Raw genomic sequence first — 22,054 nt, forward strand, 5'->3', positions numbered from 1 at the left:
TGCTGCTAGGAGCCTGTGATGCATTTTCAGTCAGGTATTTTCATCTCTACATGTGTGTTTGGAAAAGACACCAATGAAAGGAGAAACAACAGTTCCTCATTTATTTATCAGACTTTTAACAAAGCAGTTTAAAATAAAAAAAGAAGAACAATACGTGTTAACACTTTTGTTCAGTGACAGACCAGAGCCGCTGATCAGTGAATGCTCTGCGATAGGAGGAAGCTATGAGATCTTGTTTTAATGTCTGTGGTGCTGCTGTTGACTCAAACATCCAAGTAAGTCAGACATGTGCTTTATTGCAGGGGTCTGAACAAACAAGGCTACCAGTGTCGACGTAAGTAAGAAGGATTTCTGTTGTATTATTGTCATTCTGCTTATTTCATTGTTCCTTAACTTCTGAAAATCTTAACTGCAATAATTTCTTTTCAGAGTGTAATGCGGCAATTCACAAGAAGTGTATTGATAAAGTTATAGCTAAGTGCACAGGATCAGCTATCAATAGCCGAGAAACCATGGTATGTGTTCAGGTTCCTCTTTCTGTCTGGAATATGATAATTTTATCCTAACATTCAATTTGGAAGCCCACTAATTCTTTTTAGTATTGCTTGAGCTTGAATCCTTAAGCTTATCAATGAACATCAATGTCCCTGAAAACCCTTTCCTCTTCAGTAAGGATTTTCACTGAGACCCAAAACTAGGCGATAAATACGAAAAGAAAAATAAGATTGTCGATGACTCTGCCTTTTCCGGAAAGGCATGATAGAAAGTGCCCAGAAAACATAGTTTTGGTCAACTATATGAAAACAACTCTTGTGGCATCTATAGCTAGAAGCGACAGTTAAGGAATAGAGGCAAATGGTGACAAAACACAGATGTAAGCCTTTACAAGGTTAGTGTGAGATGTAACAGAAATATAACTCTTATGTTGGGGGGCAAGTGTTTCTTTCATAATGAACTTTAAGGTACATGGCATGGGGACAGGTTAGATGTTACCCCATATTTAGTGTGTATCTAATACATGGAAGATACTGTACTATGTACAATGCACAGCAGAGGACAATATAGACCTGGTCTTGCCTTTATAGACCTTACTGCAAAATTAGGGAAACACATAATTAACAAACAACAATGTATTGTTTCCATTTATATTAAATAACCAACAAGGTGTGATGATGGAGAAAAACTGAGTGCCCTACTTAATCCGAAGACCAGGGCATCTCCCAGGAGAGCATTTAAGCTGAGAGCTAAGGGTGAAAGGAACCAGCCATATGAGTAGCAGGAGGAAGCAGCCTCCAGACAGAAAAGGCCCCAAGGGGGAAAGAGCGTGTTCTAGGAACTGAAATGAGACCATGCGGCTGGAACAGCAAGGGCAAGACAGTGAATAGAACACAACGTTGGGGAACTTGGTAGGACCTAGATTAGATGGGGGTTTTTTGTTTTTTTTAGACCCTGGAGAAGTGGTTGGATTTTATTTGACCTGTAGTGGGAAGCCCACTTGGTGACTGCTGTAGGGGAAATTGTGGGTTGAGGTATGAACATAAAAACTAGAGGTGACTGCAGAAGTTCCCCCCAAGGGGGAAGGTTGATGGCTTGTACCAATATGGTAACAATGGAGATGGAACAAAGTGAGCAGATTGTCGGGTGGTTTCCTTGTTAGAAATGACTGGATTTGTCAATGGATTGGAAGTGGAAAATAAAAGAGAGGGAAATAAAGATGATGCCTAAGTTTCTGTCTTGAGCAGTGGGGAAGTGGCAGAAACATAGCAATGAAAGACTGGAGGAGAAATTAATATTTCAATTTTTACTACGTGCGGCCAGAGATGCCTGTAGACATCCAAGTGGGAGGTAGCAAGTGGACAGTTTTACATGCAGTTGGAATTCACAGGAGCCAATAGACCAAATATATAAATTCCCCAAAGGAATCTAAAGTTACATGTTAGGTAGAAGAGAAGGAGTTTGTGATAAAGTGATAAAGACTGACAATAAGAGTTCAGAGAGGGCCCTTCATATATTAAGAGTACATGAAGTTACAGAAACCAGAAAGCAAAGGGGTCAAGTGCATTCAGTGTAGCTAAGATGTTGAGAAAAATGAGAACCACGTGGAGATCTCCAGAGCCCTTGATCCAAGAAATTTCAGAGAACCGTAGAAGTGTTTGCTTCATTGACCAACACTGAGGGTTACTGAGAATTGATGACATGGAAACAATTTATGTGCTAATATTATCAAGAACATTAACCTGAAGCTCACTGAACCAGAACAGTTGCTAAAGGAGGTGACACCCAAGGGATGGAAATACTCCCGTAGCTAGAGAGAGAGAGGAGAGATGGATGAAGCTGGAGAGAAAGCAACAACCAAAGCAGTCAAGGGGGAATAAGTTCACCCTTGGCAAGAGGGAAAGATGTCTAAAGCAGATGTGAAGATGGGTCTCTAATGGAAAGATGGATGGATCATCAATTGTAACAGAAAGGGAGGAGAAGACGTTTGCAGATGATGGCAGACTGTAGATTTGGGGGCAGGCGTTGAGAGAGCTTCCCTTAGACAGCTTACCTTTGGTGTCATCTGAAGATTTGTGGGAAGGAAGAAGAGAAGGCAGCAAGTGGCTTTGAGGAGAAAGGATCTGTGAGAGAATTATCTCGGGATGGAAAAGCAAGGTGGCTGGAGAAGAGCAGTAGGGTTACTGAGGACAGTGGGAAGTCCACCTGAGTTTGAAGGGCCAGCCTGCCCAGGTGTGTGATTTTCTCCAGCCAAGGGGTGGGCACAGAGAAGGCAAATTGGTTGGGTTTTGTAGAGCAGAATTTCTTTTAAAATTTAGAGTCAGAATGGGACAATCTCCTATTAAAAGTGACTCCGCTAAGGCTCAAAGAAGTTAGTTTGTCTGCAGTCAGTCGCCTATGATATAAGTAGCTGGGCTGGGACAGAATTTCAGATCTCAATCTCCCAGAGCAGTGTGATAGACTTTCCCCCCGCCCCCAGTTTTATTAGGCAATGATTAGCATATATCACTGTATAAGTTTCAGGCATACAGCATGATGATTTGGCTTACATATACTATGCAATGATCCCCATGATAGGTTCAGCTAACATCCATCATCTTATATAGATCCAATAAAAAGAGAAAACAAGATTTCTCCTTGTGATGAGAACTCTTAAGATCTACTCCCTGTGTATCACACAGCAGTGTTAGCTGTGGTCACCGTGTTGTACATTCTCTCCCTAGGACTTACTTATCTTATAGCCAGAAGTACCTTTTGACCACCTTCCTCTACTTTCTCCTTCCTCCTAACCCCCCACCTCTGCAAACCACAAGTCTGATCCCTTTCTGTGAGTTTGGTGTGATTGTTTTTGTTTTGTTTTTTGGATTCCACATATAAGTGAGATCGTATAATATGTCTTTCTCTGACAAGTGTTTTGTTTGTTTAAATCAAATTGCCACCTCCTGGCCTGCCTCCCTGCTCTCTCTACTTGATGCCTTCAGTTTTCCTGGGAAAACCACAAATTATAAGAATGACTGTTAACCTCGATGGCTAATGTCTCCTGGAAATAGAATGAGAGCCACGAGTGCAATTTTAAATTTTCAGGTATCCTCATATAAAAATTAAGGAGATAGTTCACATTATTTTTCTCATAAAAACTCTTCAGAACCCAGTATGTACTTTATACCGATAGCATATTGTTTTACCACCTCGCAGGTACTCACTTGGCCCATGTGGCTAAGTGAATATCATATTGCAAAGTACAAATCCATAGTCTTTTCCAGACATATCTTGAACTATTTTGAGCTAAGGGTCAAGATTTGAGGTAGAAGTCTTCCAGCCTGGACCTTGACATAAATTGTGCAGATTTGTATGGAAATGTTTATACAAAATGAGATCTGAAAATCACTTTTTCTTGGTTGAAAATGGCTAAAGTAAGTTCTTAGTAACGTTTAAACAATTCTAAACAGCTATTCTCATGACCCAATGCTGGCCAACGTCCTTCGTGGAAAGATTAGATGTATCACTGTTAATGAAAAAGGCTTCTTTGCTGTGCACAATCCCAAAGAAACTCTTTAATAAAAAAAACTTCTGTGGAGATTATTAGTCTTAAGTAAAACTTTCTATGTTACACAGGAATATTGGTATCCTTACCAGGAACCAAACCTCATGATTTCGTTATTGTTGTTGTTCATGTGATATGTTTGGCTAAAGGAGAGAATTTCAACTCTGGAAAACAAAACAAAACAGAAAATCCTGTAATATGTCAACCACCAGCATCCCTCTCTCGTCTCCCTTCCCCCCATCCCCTCGCTCGTCACACTGACTTTGAGAGAAGAAAGGGTAGTGACGGAAAGATAGGCTGATTCTGACTTCAGGCTCATAGATGTCCCAGCTCACTTGCTCGCCATGTGACCTAAACAAGTGTCTTGCCCTCTCTGTGCGTAACTTCCTCATTTAGCAAATGAGGATTCTAATAAATGCTCCTTTAAGGGGGAGTTTGCAATATCACATGTGTAAAAAGATAATACATGGGACATACTTATCCATAGCACCTGGCAGGACCTGTTACCTGCTGCTCGCCTGCTCCAGTCCATGTGTAATAGCTATGAAATGCTTCATCCTTAGGCTTCTATACTCATGAACCCACAGCAGTGTTTCCTCTAGAGGAGGAATTATACAACATCGTCCAAAGGCTAGAGTCCTAGTTCTGGGTTGAAAAAGAAAAGGCGATATGTATACTAAAATAGGAAGGGCAGTGTGATGCTCACCCAGATCCCATGCAGATAATCCAGTCGCATCGTCCTGAAGACTTAGCCTGCCTGTGCGGAGGCCTCATACCTCAGCGTAGTGCTGGTTACTTGGTATGCGTATGGCTCATACATGCCCCCTGCCTGGAAGAGCTAGGGGCTGCCTGCCTTCTTTGGCCATGGCTGTAAGGCTTGACAAGTAAAGCTTATGGCTTAAAGCACACATCATTCCAGTGGTTTTTTTTTCCCTTTACATTTTTTATTGTTATGTTAATCACCATACATTACATCATTAGTTTCTGATGTAGTGTTCCATGATTCTGTGCGTAACACCCAGTGCTCCACGCAGAACGTGCCCTCTTTAATACCCATCACCGGGCTAACCCATCCCCCCACCCCCCTCCCCTCTAGAACCCTCAGTTTGTTTCTCAGAGTCCATCGTCTCTCATGGTTCGTCTCCCCCTCCGATTTACCCCCCTTCATTCTTCCCCTCCTGCTATCTTCTTTTTTTTTCTTAACATATATTGCATGATTTGTTTCAGAGGTACAGATCTGTGATTAACAGTCTTGCACAATTCACAGCGCTCACCGTAGCACATACCCTCCCCAATGTCCATCACCCAGCCACCCCCTCCCTCCCACCCCCCACCACTCCAGCAACCCTCAGTTTGTTTCCTGAGGTTAAGAATTCCTCGTATCAGTGAGGTCATATGATACATGTCTTCCTCTGATTGACTTATTTCGCTCAGCATAACACCCTCCAGTTCCAGTGTTTTTAGTGCTCTGTTAGTTATGCTGGAGTAGCTGCTAAGATACCAGAGGCTGAGAACCAGCGACATGCGTATGGTCACACGTTCTCCCTTCTTTCAGTTCCACAAGGAGAGGTTCAAAATTGACATGCCGCATAGATTTAAAGTCTACAATTACAAAAGCCCGACCTTCTGTGAGCACTGTGGGACCCTGCTGTGGGGCCTGGCCAGGCAAGGACTCAAGTGTGATGGTGAGTCCGGTGGGAAATGAGCATGGGCCCTGGTACGGAACCCCTACAGGGTGGCTTTGTAGCTTTAATGGAGAGCACGAGGGGAAGAGGGAGCACAGAGGGTTGACTTCTCCAGCTAGCCCGGATGACCCTGAGATCATGAATGTGAAGTTCCCAGGACAACAGACCACTTCTGCTCTTTTCCTCCCATTCCCAACACCAGCATCCCAGGATCCCAGAGAAGTGCAAACCTGTTCAGGCTCAATGTCAAGTCTCCCAGCCCGTCATCCTTCTGTTGTACCTCACGCTGGGGAGAAAGGAAGATGGCACTTTTCCCGACTGGCCTCCTTCCCTGGGGCCTGCCCTTTGTCTCCTGGTGTTCTGGGACTGCCCCTTCTGACCCTGGCAGCTCAAGCTATGCCCCCGCTGTCGCTCTCCCTTATGCCTTAAGATTCCCCCCTGCAGCCCATCGAGGAGTAAGCCCGACACATCTACTTGGCTGATGGATGGTCCTGCACATAGGCATTTGTGACTTAAACTGGAAGGTCGATGCCCAGAGTGTGCCAAGGAAGAAGCCCAGCCCTGCACTGACCGTCATGTTCCCTCCTCTGATCTCTCCTTAAAGGCTGGCATTGCAACAGAGCCTCATCGAGGTTTTCAGCTCTGGAAAGAGCAAAAGGCACTTTCTTACTCTAAAAGTTCAAATTGCTAAGGCAATAACCGTTAGAAACGGAGATGCTGTTATGCCAGGATTAGGCAGTAGGGAGGGAAGATTCCAGCAAGGCACTTCTGCCTTCTGAGTGGGGGTGAGGGTGGGGCAGGGCCAGACAGACATTCAAAGAGGAAGGCACCCTGCTGCAGCAGAGGCCTATTTCGAATTATTAAATATGGAAGCCACTTTGTTTTTTTCTTGGCCGCTCCATTTTGTTTTATGCCACTGGCTTAATCTTTGGCAGTTCTTATCTTTTAAGTGATAAAGGTGAAGGTCACCTTCACCAGCCTTCTCTTCCTCATCCCCACTGTGCTCATGTGTCTGGTGAAGTCTGGAGTGGCATCTTAGTGGAGACGGGGAGGGTTAGGTTTTCAAACCATTGCTGACGGCAAAACCCACATGCAGTGAAAATTCACCTTAATAATCCCTCTAGGAATACCGCTGTGCACCTCGCTCTCTACACCTGTTCAAGAGCACACAGGTGGGCCTCGTACTCTATGGAGTATCTTTATCTTTAGGAGTTCATAGGCAAGAAGTTATTTTATCATTCGAATTGAACGAGCAGGCATGAATAATCAGATCCCCTCCGATGGTTCCCCGAATCTTCTGATGGTCTCCCTCACAGTGCAAATTCCTTTGCCCCAGAGCCTGAGCGCCCCACCTGCGCGGTGGTGCCAACAGCCCGGCGATGCCTCTGAGCTTAGAACCTCCGCAAGCGTTCCTCGCCATTGTTCCATGGCCCACGCACCTGCTCTGTTCCATCCCCCCCTAACATTCTTTCTCCCCGGTCCCTTCCCTTTCCCTCTCTCCCCTTGCCTCCTGCAAGCCAGGCAGCCCTTTCCCCTCCCCTTTCCTCCCCTCCCTTTCCTCCCCAACACCCTCTGCTCTTGAGGCTGACACCTGCACATATCACCGTGCCCTTGCCGCCCCCCATGCCCTTGACTTTACCTCCCCTTCCAATCTACTCTTTGGGCTCTGTTCCTCTGCCTCGGCCCTGCTCTTTCTGTCTTGTTCTCTTCTAAGCCACCTTCCTAAGTAGGGCCTCCCTTCATTTGGACTCTGTCTTTTTCTCTCTCCACTTGAATTCCCATGAAAATCATCATCCAAAGGGACTGTTTGCACTCACAGAGATCGAGTTATCACCTAATAGGTTAGTAACAGAGACATATGACATTATCGTAGTGGGAATGGGGCCTGCCTTCACGCGAGTGTGTCCGAGACAAGCTTAGGTCCAGCTACCATGTGAAAAAAACAAAGTGAAACTCTCCAACGCCTCATGCTCAGTCCTTGCTCACTGCTTCCCTTTGGCTTGTGGTGACGAGTAAAGAAATGCAACTGAGGGCTTCCCAATGGGCAACTTGCATCAACAAGTCCACTATGACTTGCATCAACAAGTCATGCTAAGTTCAGAAAGGCAGAGAGCCCTCATCAGCAGCATTGTTACTATATTAAAGACTTTAGATATACGTGGAAGATTTCACTTAGAATGGATTTGGGTTATATCATTGCATTTATGCTGGGACTGGTACTGGTCTCTACTTGCACAGAAAGTAGTGGTCTCTATTGGTCTCTACTTACACAGAAAATGCTATTTTATTTTGTTTTATTATGAATTCTCTGAGAAGAGTAAGCTAGTTAAAACTAAAGGCTGAAGCCTGATAAAATTTCACTTAAATATTTTAAAACATATCTTATCCGAATAAATAATGAAGATGAAATAGAAGCTGTATTTGTTGAGTACCTATTTGATGCCAATCACTGTGCTAAGTTCTTTGCACACAAATGGGCTAATGAACAGGTGAGGGTAAACGTGCATTATTTTATAGCCTCTCCTGCCTAATGCCTTATAATAATCCCTATTAATAGACCTTGATATAATGAAATAGGACTTGACAATACAATTCTATCAGCCAGAGTTTGGAAATCTTAAGTTAGATTTTTTTATTGTAATTTATTGCAATGTTTCATAAGCAGAATTTTAATATTCTAAACTAACAACATGAAGTAGTAGCTGTCTTTATACAGATGAACATGTGCACACACATCCCAATCCAAGAAAGCTCGTGGGATCACAGTAAGTGGAGGGTGGACCTTTATTGCGCTATTTTCGGGACTAATGAATCAGAATATTCCCCCAGAATCATAGGTCTGTGTAGATCATTTGGTTGAACTAGCCCAACCCTGCCACCGGGTGAGGATGTGGTCTCCAGGATACTTTCTGTCCTCCCACTCCTGCCCCTAAGCACAGACCACCCCCACCATTTCCATTTCAGTTCTGCAGGCTGAGGTTGCTCCCTGGGCTTCAACTTAGAGGGGAGAGAAGCTCCTTGCAATCCATGTGGGAAAGGGGATGCTTGGAGTCCAGTCCAGAGTGAGAGTAAATCACCGTGCGTCCCAGCTTCGCACATTCCCTCCGGGGAGGGCCTGAACCATGTTTTTCTCTCAGCAGGGGCACAGTGTAAATGCATACTGACAGCAGCCTGTCCGCAAGGCTCTGGTTCTGACTCAATTGGGAGTCATTCCCCAGCATCCCATTGAGGAATGACTGGCCTGTGTATGTAGTCTTGGGAAGAGGAGGTAGATGCATAGCGGCATCATAAAAGTACTGCCCTAATTTATTTGAATGCCGTGTCTCCTTCTGCGGGGAAGAGGGCTCCAGGGATTTGCCAATTGTCCCTCAACATATGCGTACCTAAAACGGTCCTGTGCAAAGTCCACTCAGTGAGGTCTGTTGCTCTTGCTCAGTGTCTCTTTCTCCTTTTCAGCATGTGGCATGAATGTACATCACAGATGCCAGACAAAGGTGGCCAATCTTTGTGGCATAAACCAGAAGCTAATGGCTGAAGCGCTGGCAATGATTGAGAGCACTCAACAGGTAGGAAAGGGTTTTAGGTTGAGTTCCTGCAATTTCAGCTTAGCAAGGACTACTCCAGTCCTTTTGCCCTTTGAGCTGTGGGACAACGTGGAGTCTATTCCTGAGCACTTGTCTTGACTCTGGCTTTCATCCTCATGTGCATATCCCCACTTTGAGATATTTATTTATTTAATGCTTTTGAACTGCATAGATCTTTTTAAGATCTTAAATTCTTTGTGGAAGGAGCAGGGGCAGAAACAAATTCATTAAAATTATTGAGGATTCATTACCAGCTTTATACCTATATACTTGCTAGAATCATCCCTAAAATGTGCACAGAACACGGAGTCCAGGGCAACTTTTGCCTTGCCATTTACTCACATGCACAGCACTAGCCTGTTGAACTTACATATCCAAGAACAAACCCTCTTTAAGTCTTGGTGTTGGTTATGTAAGTCTTTTTCCATCCATTGACCCTCCATTCTTATTTGTGACTGAATGATGTAGATACCGTAGGAGAAACCAGTTGGCCCCCTGGAAAAATATGAAGGAAGTGAATGTGTTCTGCTGGTGCATAAAATACAATAGATAGACTCCTACAGCGTATGGGATCCTAAAAGAGCGCTAATGGGAAGAAGAATGTTGGTTATCTAATGCATTTAGGAAATCTTAAATGGATCTCATCCCCAATGGCAGTAGACTGAGCTGTCCCAGCAGGAGTGGGTGGGTAGGTGAGTGGTCTGACTCTTTGTTTATAATCTAGGCTCGCTGCTTAAGAGATACTGAACACATCTTCAGAGAAGGTCCGGTTGAAATTGGTCTCCCATGCTCCATAAAAGGTGAAGCGAGGCTGCCTTGTGTACCAGCACCTGGGAAAAAAGGTAGCTACCCTGATCCTCAGTAGAATCACTGTCCATAATTAATCTTGGTCAACCTTAACCCGAGTCGTCTGCATTTAAATTCTCCATTTACCTGGTCTGATCGGTGGGAGGCTCCTACTTCTTGGAAGTGAGACCAGAAATGTGCCCCGTTAGGAGACCTTTGGAAGAGGGTGGGAAGTGAGGGCAAGGAGAAAATGGGATAGGTCTGTAGTAAAGAACGGCCAGTGTTTCCTTAGGATTTTAGAATGTTACTTCCTGTCACTGTAAAAGGTTTTGCAAAAATAAATCTACCATAAATCTCCAACGCCACAGGAGAAATGGAAATTTAAGAGTAGAAAGGGCAAGAATAGTGGGGCCTCAACATTTATCATTATGGAAATTTATCCAGCCTACTTTCTGAAAGTAGTTCACGAGAGGATATGCCTACAGGAATCTGGGAACTGAATAATTTCAGCATACATTATAAAATACAGGTTTCCCCCACTATCCTAAAGTATAGTATTTCTGTGAAAACTTTCTTTTAATTGAAGTATAATTAATATACAGCATTGCTTAGTTTCAGGTGTACAGCGCATTGGTTCAACAATTCTGTATATTACTCAGTGCTCATCTGTCACCATACAATGTTACAACAGTATTATTGACTATATTCCCTATGCTGTGACTTATTTATTTTGTACCTGGAAGTTTATACCTCTTAATTCCCTTTATTTCACCTGCTTCCCTGCCCAATCTTTTGGCAACCACCAGTTCTCTATATTTAAGAATGTTTGGTTTGGTTTGGTTTTTTTAGATTCCACATATAAGTGAAATTGTATATTTGTCTTTCTCTGTCTGACTTATTTCATTTACCATAATATCCTCCACATCCATTGTTGTCATAATGACAAGATCTCATTCCTTTTTATGGCTGAGCAATATTCCATTGTATATAGACCACATCTTCTTTATGCATTCATCTGTTGAGGGGCGCTTGGATTGCTTCCATACTTTGGCTATTGTAAATAATACTGCAATAAACATAGGAATGCATATGTCTTTTTGAGTTAGTGTTTTCGTCTTCTTTAGGTATATACCCAGTCGTGGAATTACCAGATCATATGGTAGTTCTATTTTTAATTTTTGAGGAACCTCCCTACTGTTTTCCACAGTGGCCATACCTGTTTGCATTCCCACCACCAATGCATGTGGGTTCCTTTTTCTCCACCTCCTTGCCAACACTTGCTATTTCTTGTCTTTTTGATACTAGACATTCTGATACCTCACTGTGGTTTCGATTTGCATTTCCCTGACGATTGATGATGTTCAGCATCTTTTCATGTGTCTGTTGGTCATCAGTATGCCTTCTTTGGAAAAAATGTCTGTTCAGGTCCTCTACCCATTTTTTAATAGTTTTTTTTTGTGTGTGTTGAGTTATGTAAGTTCTTTATATATTTTGGATATTAACCCCTGATCAGATATATCTTTTGCAAACCCCTTCTTCCATTTACTAGGTTGTCTTTTTGTTTTGTTAATGGTTTCCTTTGCTGTGCAGAAGTTTTTTATTTTGATGTAGTCCCGATACTTTATTTTTGCTTTTGTTTTCCTTGCCCAGGAGACATATCCATAAACATGCTGCTAAGACTGACGTCCAGGAGATTACTGCCTGTGTCTTCTTTTAGGAGGTTTATGGTTTCAGGTCTCACACTTAGGTCTTAATCCATTGTGAGTTTATTTTTGTGTGTGGTGTAAGAAAGGGGTGCAGTTTTGTTCTTTTGCATGCAGCTGTTCAGTTTTCCCAGCAGCATTTGTTGAAAGAAAAGAAAGAAAGAAAAGACTGTTTTTTCCCCATTGTATATTCTTGCCTCTTTTGTCATAAATTAATTGACCATATAGGTATGGGTTTATTTCTGGACCCTCTATTCTGTTTCATCGATCTACATGTCTGTTTCGGTGTGAGGACCAAACTTTTGATTATTCTAGCTTTGTAGTATATCTTGAAGTCTGGGATTGTGATACCTCCAGCTTTGTTCTTCCTCAAGATTGCCTTGGCTATTCTAGGTCTTTTGTGATTCCATACAAATTTTAATATTATTTGTCCTAGTTCTGTGAAAAATGCTGTTCATATATTGATAGGGATTACACTGAATCTGTAGATTGCTTTGGGTAGTATGGACATTTTCACAATGTTAATTCTTCCAATCCGTGAGCACAGAACATCTTTCCATTTGTTTTTGTCATCTTCCATTTCTTCAATCCATGTTTTATAGTTTTCAGAGTAAATGTTTCACCTCCTTGGTTAAGTTTATTCCTAAGTATTTTATTCTTTTTGATGCAATTGTAAATGGGGTTGTTTTCTTAATTTCTCTTTCTGCCACTTTGTTATTAGTGTATAGAAATGCAACAGATTTCTGTATATTAATTTTGCATTTTTTGACTTTCCTTTCATTAGTTCTAATAGTATTTTGGGGCAGTCTTTAGGGTTTTCTAAATATAATATGTCATTTGCAAATAGTGACAGTTTTACTTCTTCCTTATCAATTTGGAGGGTGTTTATTCCTTTTTCTTTTCTGATGGCTGGCAGCTAGGACTTTCACTACGGTATGGAATTAAAGTGGCTTGAGTGGACATCCTTATCTTGTCCTGATCTCGAGAAAAAGTTTTTAGTTCTTCACCATTGAGTATGATGTTAGCTGTGGGTTTGTCATGTGTGGTCTTTATTATGTTGAGGTGTTCCCTCTAAGCCCAGTTTGTTGAGAGTTTTTATCATGAATGAATGTTGTATTTTGTCACATGCTTTTTCTGCATCTGTTGAGATGACCATGTGGTTTTTATCCTTCCTCTTGTTAATGTGGTATGTCCCATTGATTGATTTGTAAATTTTGAGCTACTCTTGCATCCTTGGAATAAAAGCCACGTGATTGTGGTAAATGATTTTTTTAATGTATTGCTGAATTCAGTTTGCTAATAATTTTTGAAGATTTTTACATCTAAGTTAATCAGAGATATTGGCCTACAGTTTTCTTTTTTGGTAGCATCTTTGCCTGGTGCTAGTATCAGGGTAATCCTGGCCTCATTGAATGAATTGGGAAGTTTTCCTTCTTGTATTTTTGGAATAGTTTGAGATGAATAGGTATTAACTCTTATTTAAGTGTTTGATAGAATTCCCCTGAAAGCCAACTGGTCCTGGTGTTTTGTTGGGAGTTTTTGATTACTGATTCAATATGATTACTAGTAATCCATCAGTCTGTTCAGATTTTGTATATCCTCAAGATTCAATCTTAGAATAAGTTTCTAGGAATTTATCCATTTCTTCTAGGTTGTCCAACTTGGTGGCACTCCATTTTTCATAATTTTTTTTATAATCCTTTGTATATCTGTGGTTAAGGTTGTTATTCTCCCCCTTCATTTGATTTTGAGTCTTCTTTTTTCCTGATGATTGTGACTAAAGGTTTTTCAATTTTGTTTACCTTTTCAAAGAACCATCTCTTGGTTTCATTGAAATTTTTATTGCTTTTTAGTTTCTATTTCATCTCTAATCTTTATTATTTCCTTCCTTCTACTATCTTTGGGCTTTGTTTTTGTTAGGTTGGGTTGTTTATTTGGGATTTTTCTTATTTCTTGAGGTAGCCCTGTATTGCTATAAAGTTCCCTCTTAGAACTGCTTTTGCTATGGCCCAAAGATTTTAGATCATTGTCTTTCTGTTTTTATTTGTCTCCATGTATTTTCTGATTTCCTCTTTGAGTTGTTGACTCATTTGTTGTTTAAGAGAATGTCGTTTAGCTCTACGTGTATGTTTTTTCCAGATTTTCTTGTAGTTGATTTCCAGTTTCATACCATTGTGGTTGGAATGGAGGCTGGATATGACCTCAGTATCCTTAAATTTACTGACATTTTTTTGTGGCCTAACATGTGATGCATTCTGGAGAATGTCCCATGTGTACTTGAAAAGAATGTGTATTCTGCTGTTTTGGGATGGAGTGTTCTGTATATATCTGTTAGGTCCATCTGCTCTAATATGTTGTTCAAAGCCACCGTTTCCTTATTGACCTTCTGTGTGGATATTTATCCATTGATGTAAGTGGTATATTAAAGTCCCCTACCATTATTGTATTACTGTCCACTTCTCCCTTTACATATGTTAATATTTGCTTTATATAATTTGGTACTCCAATGTTGGGTGCATAAATATTCACAATTTCATGTCCTCTTGTTGGATCGATTCCATTATCATTATGTAGCACCATTCTTTGTCTCCTGATACAGTCTTTGTCTTAAAGGCTATTTTGTCTGATATAAGTACTGCTACCCCAGCCTTTGTTTTTCCTTCTGTTTGCGTGGCATATGTTTTCCCCGTCTTTCATTTTCAGTCTGTATGTGTCTTTAGGTCTGAAGTGAGTCTCTTGTAGGCAGCATATAGATGAGTCTTGTCTTTTTATCCATTCAGGCATGCTATGACTTTTGATTGGAGCATTTAGTATATTTATCTTTAAGGTAATTATTGATAGGTTTGTACTTATAGCCATTTTGTTCATTGTTTTCTAGCTGTTTTGTAGTTTTTCTCTGTTTTCTTTTTTCTTTCCTCCATTACTCTCTTTCATTGTGATTTGACGCCTTTCTTTAGTGTTATGCGTGGATTCCTTTCTCTTTATGTTTTGTGTATCTATTCTAGGCTTTGATTTGTGTTTACCATTGGGTTCATATATAACCTCTTATGTGTATAGCAGTCTATCTTATGTTGATGGCCACTTAAGTTCAAACACTCTAAAAGTACTAAATTCTTACTCTTCCCCCACCTTTTCTGTATATGATATCATATTTTACATCTTTTTATTTTTATTTTGTGAATACCTTGACTCATTTTTGTAGATATAATTGATTTTACTACTTTTGTGCTCTAACCACCATACTGGCTTTGTAGTAATTAATCTACTACCTTTAATGTATGTTTGCTCTTACCAGTGAAATTTTTTCCTTTCATAATTTTCTTCTAATTATGGCCTTTTCTTTTCACTTGAAGAATTCCCCTTAGCATTTGTTATAAAGCTGGTTTAGTGGTGATGAACTCCTTTAACTTTAGTTTGTCTGGGAAACACTCTCTCTCTCCTTCTATTCTGAATGATAGCCTTGCTGGATAGACTACTCTTGGTTGCACGTTTCTTCTTTCAACACTTTGAATATATCATGCTACTCTCTCTGGCCTGCAAAATTTCTGCTGAAAAATCGGCTATAGTCTTATGGGATTTCCCTTGTTTGTAACTGTTTTCTTTTCTCTTGCTGCTTTTAAGATCTCTCTCTTTATCATTATTTTTTTGCCATTTTAATCATTCTGTGTCTTGTTGTGGACCTCCTTGGGTTCATCTTGTTTAGGGCTCTCTGTGCCTCCTGGGCTTGAATGCCTATTTTTCCCCCAGATTAGGGAAGTTTTCAGCTATTATTTCTTCAAATAAATTTTCTGTCCCCCTTTCTCTCTCATCTTTCTGGGATCCCTACAATGCAAATGTTATTATTCTTGATGGTGTTGCCGAGTTCCCTAACTTATTCTTATATTTCACTATTCTTTTTTCTTTTTGATGTTCAGCTCAGTTCCTTTCTATTACTCTTTTTTTCAGATTGCTGAGCTGTTTTTCTGCATTCTCTAACCTGCTGTTGATTCCCTCTAGTGTATTTTTATTTTAGTTATTGTATTCTAAAGCTCTGACTGGTTCTTTTTTTATATTTTTTATCTCTTTGATGAAGTTCTCACTGAGATCATGCACTGTTTTCTCAAGTCTGGGCGTATCTTTATGACTACTGCTTTGAATTCTTTATCAAGAAAATTGCTTATCCATTTCATTTAGCTCTTTCACTGTGATTTTGTCTTGTTCTTTCATTTGAGATATCTCTTTGTCTCATTTTGTCTATCTGTGTTTGTTTCTGTGTATTGGGTAATTCAGCTACATCTCCTGGTCTTGAAAGTAGTGGCCTTGATGAGAAGAGGTCCTATGGTGTCATGAAGTGCAATCCCCCTGGTCATCATAATTAGGAGCTCTAGAGGTGTCCCTGGCTGGACTGCATGTACCTTACTGGGGAGGCTGAGCCATATTGCCTCCAGCCCAGCAGGCGGCACTGACCCACTTTGCCTGCTATGGGTGCACAGGGCAGGATTTCTTCCCCAAGCTACTGAGAGGCCTGTCTAAAGCCACTGTGGGGCTGTTGGTGGGTGGGACCAGCAGTCAGCCTATCTAGAGTTAGCCTTTCTGCTACAGCTGCAGGTACACTGAGTGGCAGGGATTGTTCCCTGCACAGCCAGCTGAGACTGAGTTGTTGGAACAAGGGGTGCACTGGTGTATGAAGTTATCTCCCCTCTGCCCCAGACGGGGAGAAACTTCGGAATGGTGCTGGTCCCTACTGGGGTTTCTTGTGGGGTGTGGTGGGGCAAGAACTGCTTTGGAGAGATGCCTGCTGAAGTGGGCAGATTGAATGGGGCAGGTCCACAGGTGACTGCTGGGGCAGAGCACGTGGTGCTAGCAAGGTAGATGGCTCTCACAACCATCTGGCTATCTTGGCTTGGGAAGGGGAAGAGAAATGGTGCCCGCCAACAGTTTTGTTCCCAGAGAAATCTCCTCAAGATCCCTGACCCTCCAGCACACATTCTAAGATTAATCCATAGATCTCCTTCATGTATACTGCAGCCATTTTTTAAACTGTTGCTTCTGTGCTGTCTTGGGCCAAGTTATCATGGTGGTTCTTTAAGTTCTATATAGTGGGGACTCAGTTTCCTGTCACCTTCCTACTCTCCTCAAAGTTAAGGTCGCTGATTTTTACAGCTCCCAATTTTAAGCCCCACTGGTTTGCAGAGCCAAATGTTATTGAGATTTGTCTTCCCAGTGCAGGCCCCCATGCCAGAGGTGCCTTCTGTGGCATCTGATCCTCTGGCTTCTCTGTGCTGGTGGTGTCCCTCCCATTTGTGGCTAGTCTCATGTGGGTTTGGTTCCCAACTGTATCTCTAGTTGGATAGAGATAGAAGGAAAGATCCTTCTATCTTTCTAAATGTTTCCTCTTGTCTATAATCAACTGTGGTCTGTTCTTCCAGTCTTCGGGTCGTTTTCAGTGATAGTTGCATAGATGTAGCTGTTATCTTGTTGTGCTCATGGGATGAGGTAAGCTCAGGATCCTCCTTCTCTGCCATCTTCGCCATGACTCCTCCATGAAAGTTTTTATAAGCCAGAATAGCATAAAGCAAAGAAGCAATTACTGTTAATTTATATAGTACAATTTTTCAGTATTCCCAGACCCAAAAATTCCCCTTAGGCTTTTCTAATAGCTTAGAACACATGTTGCTAACTGAGGCACAGAATACTCGACATCAAGCACAGATGCTCACACAGTTCAAAACTCTGGATGCTGGATGCTGAGCTGCTTGAGTGCAGTTACTGGGGAAGGGACTGGGTGGCGCCACTTTTGATGCTCAGGTGCACTGCCTCTTGCTGGCTTGCTGCAGAACCAATGGGGAATATCATTTGCACTTTTCTTTTTTCTGTAAAAGAGAAAATCCTCTCCAGATTTTTTTTTCGGTTAGTGATAACAGGTAGTAATATAGATCTTTCATGTAAGCAAAGTGGCAAGCGTGAACTTTCAAAACATGGGGGATGCCTGTATTTATTTTCCTTGGGTTTAGGGAGAAAATGAAAAGTAAATCTGGAGATTGAAAAGAAAAGAAATATCATTATCCCATCCACAAAAAAAGAAACAAAATCATGTGATGTGATAGAGGTGCTGTTGTAAAATGGCGGTTATATCACAATATATAAATGTATCAAGTCAACGTGTTGTACACCTTAAATTAACAATATGTGTCAAATATATTTCAGTAAGAAGAAAATAAATGTTAAAAAGTTTTCTGCACTTCCTCTGGCATTGAGCGAGGAACAAATTGGCTGATTTTAATACAGCAAGGGATGAGGCAATTCAGATCTCCATCAGTCTGCTTTCCATTTCCTCATCCCTCACATGCAACATCACATGTTGCCACTGTGCCTGTGAGCCATGCAAGTAGCAGAGAACCATTTTCCTCAAATTTGGTTAAAATCTCTATTTGTGCATGATTTGAAATGTTTTAAAGTGCTCCTTTGTTTTGCATCTATGGTCTTTTGCTAATTAGAATATGTTTCTTAACATGAAATTTCTCCCAGTTTGTTGGGTAGATAAGAGATACAGTCCATGGCCCAAATGCCGGGCTCACAGGGGGCCCTTCTCCCCATTTTTGTGGATGGAGCCTCAGAGTGGGACGTGGAAGAGAATGTGTTCTCACAATAACCAGAATGATCCTCCATTGTTTCTTGTTCACTTTTAACCACTAGCTTGCTATTTTCAGAGCCTCAGGGAATCTCTTGGGAGTCTCCTTTGGATGGAATGGAGAAAATGTGTCATCGTCCAGAACCTGAACCAAACATAGAAAGACCGTCTATACATATGAAACTAAAAATCGAGGATTTTATCTTGCACAAAATGTTGGGGAAAGGAAGTTTTGGCAAGGTATGATAGTATACTTTACAATTCTACAGACCAAATTATAGAAATTGAAAAGCAAAGCTCCTAAACTCATGGGATGAGAACCAGTCGTGGGTGTGGAGAGAACATTCTTGTGCATTTCTTGACAGGATAGAGAGGGGTCTGAATAAGGGTTTTAGAGGGGGCGGGGGATGGGTGAGCCTGGTGATGAGTATTAAGAAGGGCACGTGTTGGGGCACCTGGGTGGCTCAGTCGTTGGGCGTCTGCCTTCGGCTCAGGGCATGATCCCAGGGTCCTGGAATCGAGCCCCCCATTGGGCTCCCTGCTCCGCGGGAAGCCTGCTTCTCCCTCTCCCACTCCCCCTGCTTGTGTTCCTGCTCTCACTATCTCTCTGTCAAATAAATAAATAAAATCTTAAAAAAAAAAAAAAGGGCACGTATTGCATGGAGCACTGGGTATTATACGCAAACAATGAATCATGGAACACTACATCAAAAACTGATGTGTACTGTATGGTGACTAACATAATAAATTATAATAAAAAATAATATGAATGAGTAAATAAACAAAGAAATAAATAAGGAAACCCAGGAGCTCTAGGAAGTAGTGGTCTCTGCTTCCGTGGGAATCATTGTTCCCAATCCATTTTGATTCAAAGATGTATGTCCCACACAATTATGAGTTTGGTATATTTGGACATCAAAGAAATGAAAAGCTGCCTCAGCCAGTTTCTATTTCTTACAGGTTTTTTTGGTTGTTGTTTCTCTTTTGCTCTCTTCTCAAACTTGGAGTGTTGTTTTGCTTTGAATGCATTTTTTTTCTCTCTCAAATGTCCTCAGTCTTGTATTAGTTTGCTAGGACAAATGTAGCGAAATATCATAGGCTGAGTGATTCAAACAACAGAAATTTATTTTCTTATCCTTCTGGAGGCTGGAAGTCTAAGACTTAAGTGTCAGTAGGGTTGTTTCTCCTGAAGTCTCTCTCTTTGGCTTGTGAACAGTCACCTTCTCCCGGTGTCTTCACATCGTCCCTCTGTGTGTCTCTGTGCCCTAATCTCTCTTCTTATAAGGACGCGAGTCATGCTGGAGTAGAGCCCACCCTAATGAACTTACTTTAACCTGATTACCTCTGCAAAGACCCTGCCTCCCAATACAGTCACACTGTGAGGTCCTGAGGTTTAGGACTTCAGGAGGTAAATGTTTCAGAGGGGACACAATTCACTTCATAACGAAGCTGTAGCTTGAGAGACATGAGAAAAGTTTCATGGGGAAAGTCGCTCCTCTATATCTTTCCTGCCACACACACAAGTTATGGGCTGCCTCTGTCAGGGACGAGAGGGAAGGAGGAAGATGACACAATTTAACGATCAACTATCCCCCAAACTATCAGTGGTGGGAAAACATTTTCAAGCCAGCAAGTGTAAAGAAAGATGCCTTGGAACATGAGCCTTGAGATTATTCTGGATATTAAGGTTATCTACTAGATTAATGACACTCTCTGTTGTTTTATTCTTGGATGAAACCCCTAGGAAAATTTTAGCCAGAGACTACCGTCCTATGAATTTGTACATCCAAAGCCAGCATTATGCTCCACACCTGCTCACCAGACTTCGGCTGGGAAACTCACCCAGTTTATTTAATAACAAACTAGAATGCAACTGAGCATCACCACAGCTGAATCACATTATGCTACAATAGGGTTTGGATTTAAACACCAGTGCATTGCTTTTGGCAAAATCTGTTCTGCCCTGCAAACTAGCTGATATCCATTAATTCTTTTAGTTCATTTCCACAATGATATGAAACACAGCAGGCTCATTTGGTGTTAATCTGTGTAGTAGGCAGTTTTGTAGCTGGTCTTCATTATAACTTAGCATCAATTAATGTGCAATTATAACCTGTCACCAAAAATTGAAAGCCCATTATAGAGATGGAAATTGCCTTTTCAGCTTCTTAGTTTATGGCTGGTTTGGGGATGTTTATTGAAAGAAACAATTACCAAAAGAGCACTTTTCGTTGTTAATGAAATGTTTATCTTTCTTTGTTCCCATGTGGGTTTCTATACTTGAACAAGGTTAATAAGAAAGACATTAAGTTAAACCTACAAGCCTTAGAAAAATATCCCAAGGGACAACTGAGAGCCTCAGGTATCCTCTGCCTGTGTCCAAAGCAGCGTGCCCCTCAGTCCCTACAGACCGAGAAGACTGGAGCAGGGACCCAAAGACAGGAGGACGAAGCACCAAAGCAAAATGGGACAGCCATATTTCCCTTTGTGACAACACTGAGGATACTCCAAAACTTGCTTTTCTTATTTCTTGGGGCTCTAGATAGGAAGTATGGTTTCTCGCCAAAATGGTGGCCTCTGTATATTCTTATTCTCCATTTACTTTGAAGGCCAGGAAAAAAGAAAGCATTGTCTTCCAGGGATATGCATATCATCCATTTGTCTGCAATCCCATCTAAGTTCTATGCCCTCTATCAGGCCAGCTACCCCAAAGCTCTGTATCTGCACCATATTATTTTAAATATAGACACATGCATTTTCAGTACTGGTTTGGTGTCATTGATTTTGACATTCCCTAAAAGTCAAGAAACAAATGACAAGTATTCTTAATAACTGTCATTTAGAGAGTATTTTATAGTTTCCAAATCATTTTCCCATGTGGTAGTCATTTGATTTTCACAACGGTCCTGCAAGTTGGAGAATGTCACGACAATTATCTCTTTTACACGTTAGGAAACCGAAGCCCAGAGAGGTTAATTGGTTTGCCCACATTCCCACAGCTAGTAAAAGAGACCCAAGCTGGAGTTTTCTGTTTCCAAATGCCATGTCCTCACAACTGTCAATCATCTGTTGCTGCATCATTTGCAAAAGCAAAAGTTGTAGAAACTCTCCATTATAGGCCATCTGGTGTCCTTTCATATAAGATTCATGAAATCAAGTAGAAAAAGTAAATTTGGACTTATATTTTTTCCACTGAGTAGCTCATGAATTTGAGCAAGTGAAGTTACTCTTTAAACCCAGTTTGTTTGTTTTTTTATTACTGTCTGTCTTGTGGAGCGTCGTGAGCTAAGAATTAGATAGCACATATAAAGTACAGCAGAGTGTGTGACACGTAGTAGTAGGTCCTAAAAATGGCATTAGTGCCTATGCCATTGGATGAAATGGGGTACACTCTTTAAGCATATAAGGAAAGCTTTATTCCCTTGTATTCTTTTTTCACCTTGAAAAACTGGGTAAAACTCAGCTAAGTTTTATGCTCATTTGCACTGATGTTTCAAGTGTAATCAAATCCTCTCTGCTACTTGCTCTTGCTTCCTTCAGTATGCACTTAGTCTCTGGGAATTTATAGCATAAATTTACTCAGGTCCCTGGGCAGAGAGTTCATACTTTTTTAAACAGAATTTTTCAGGGACTGACAACCCATCCAA

The 22,054-nt window shown here is 41.3% G+C and overlaps 1 protein-coding gene across 1 annotated transcript in view; it reads left to right on the forward strand.

Moving 5' to 3' along the window:
• Nucleotides 1-22,054, forward strand: part of PRKCQ (protein kinase C theta) — a 175,753-nt gene that overhangs the window by 64,105 nt on the left and 89,594 nt on the right. Inside the window, exons 6-11 of the mRNA XM_028114615.2 lie at nt 303-334; nt 430-515; nt 5,595-5,724; nt 9,181-9,290; nt 10,033-10,150; nt 18,487-18,647. Of these exons, the coding sequence (XP_027970416.1) occupies nt 303-334; nt 430-515; nt 5,595-5,724; nt 9,181-9,290; nt 10,033-10,150; nt 18,487-18,647 (637 nt within the window). The remainder of the gene's footprint in view (nt 1-302; nt 335-429; nt 516-5,594; nt 5,725-9,180; nt 9,291-10,032; nt 10,151-18,486; nt 18,648-22,054) is intronic.

Source organism: Eumetopias jubatus, unplaced genomic scaffold, assembly GCF_037043125.1.
Source record: "Eumetopias jubatus isolate StellerSeaLion01/CBP00866 unplaced genomic scaffold, mEumJub1_p1.0 scaffold_8, whole genome shotgun sequence".
NCBI lineage: Eukaryota > Metazoa > Chordata > Mammalia > Carnivora > Otariidae > Eumetopias > Eumetopias jubatus.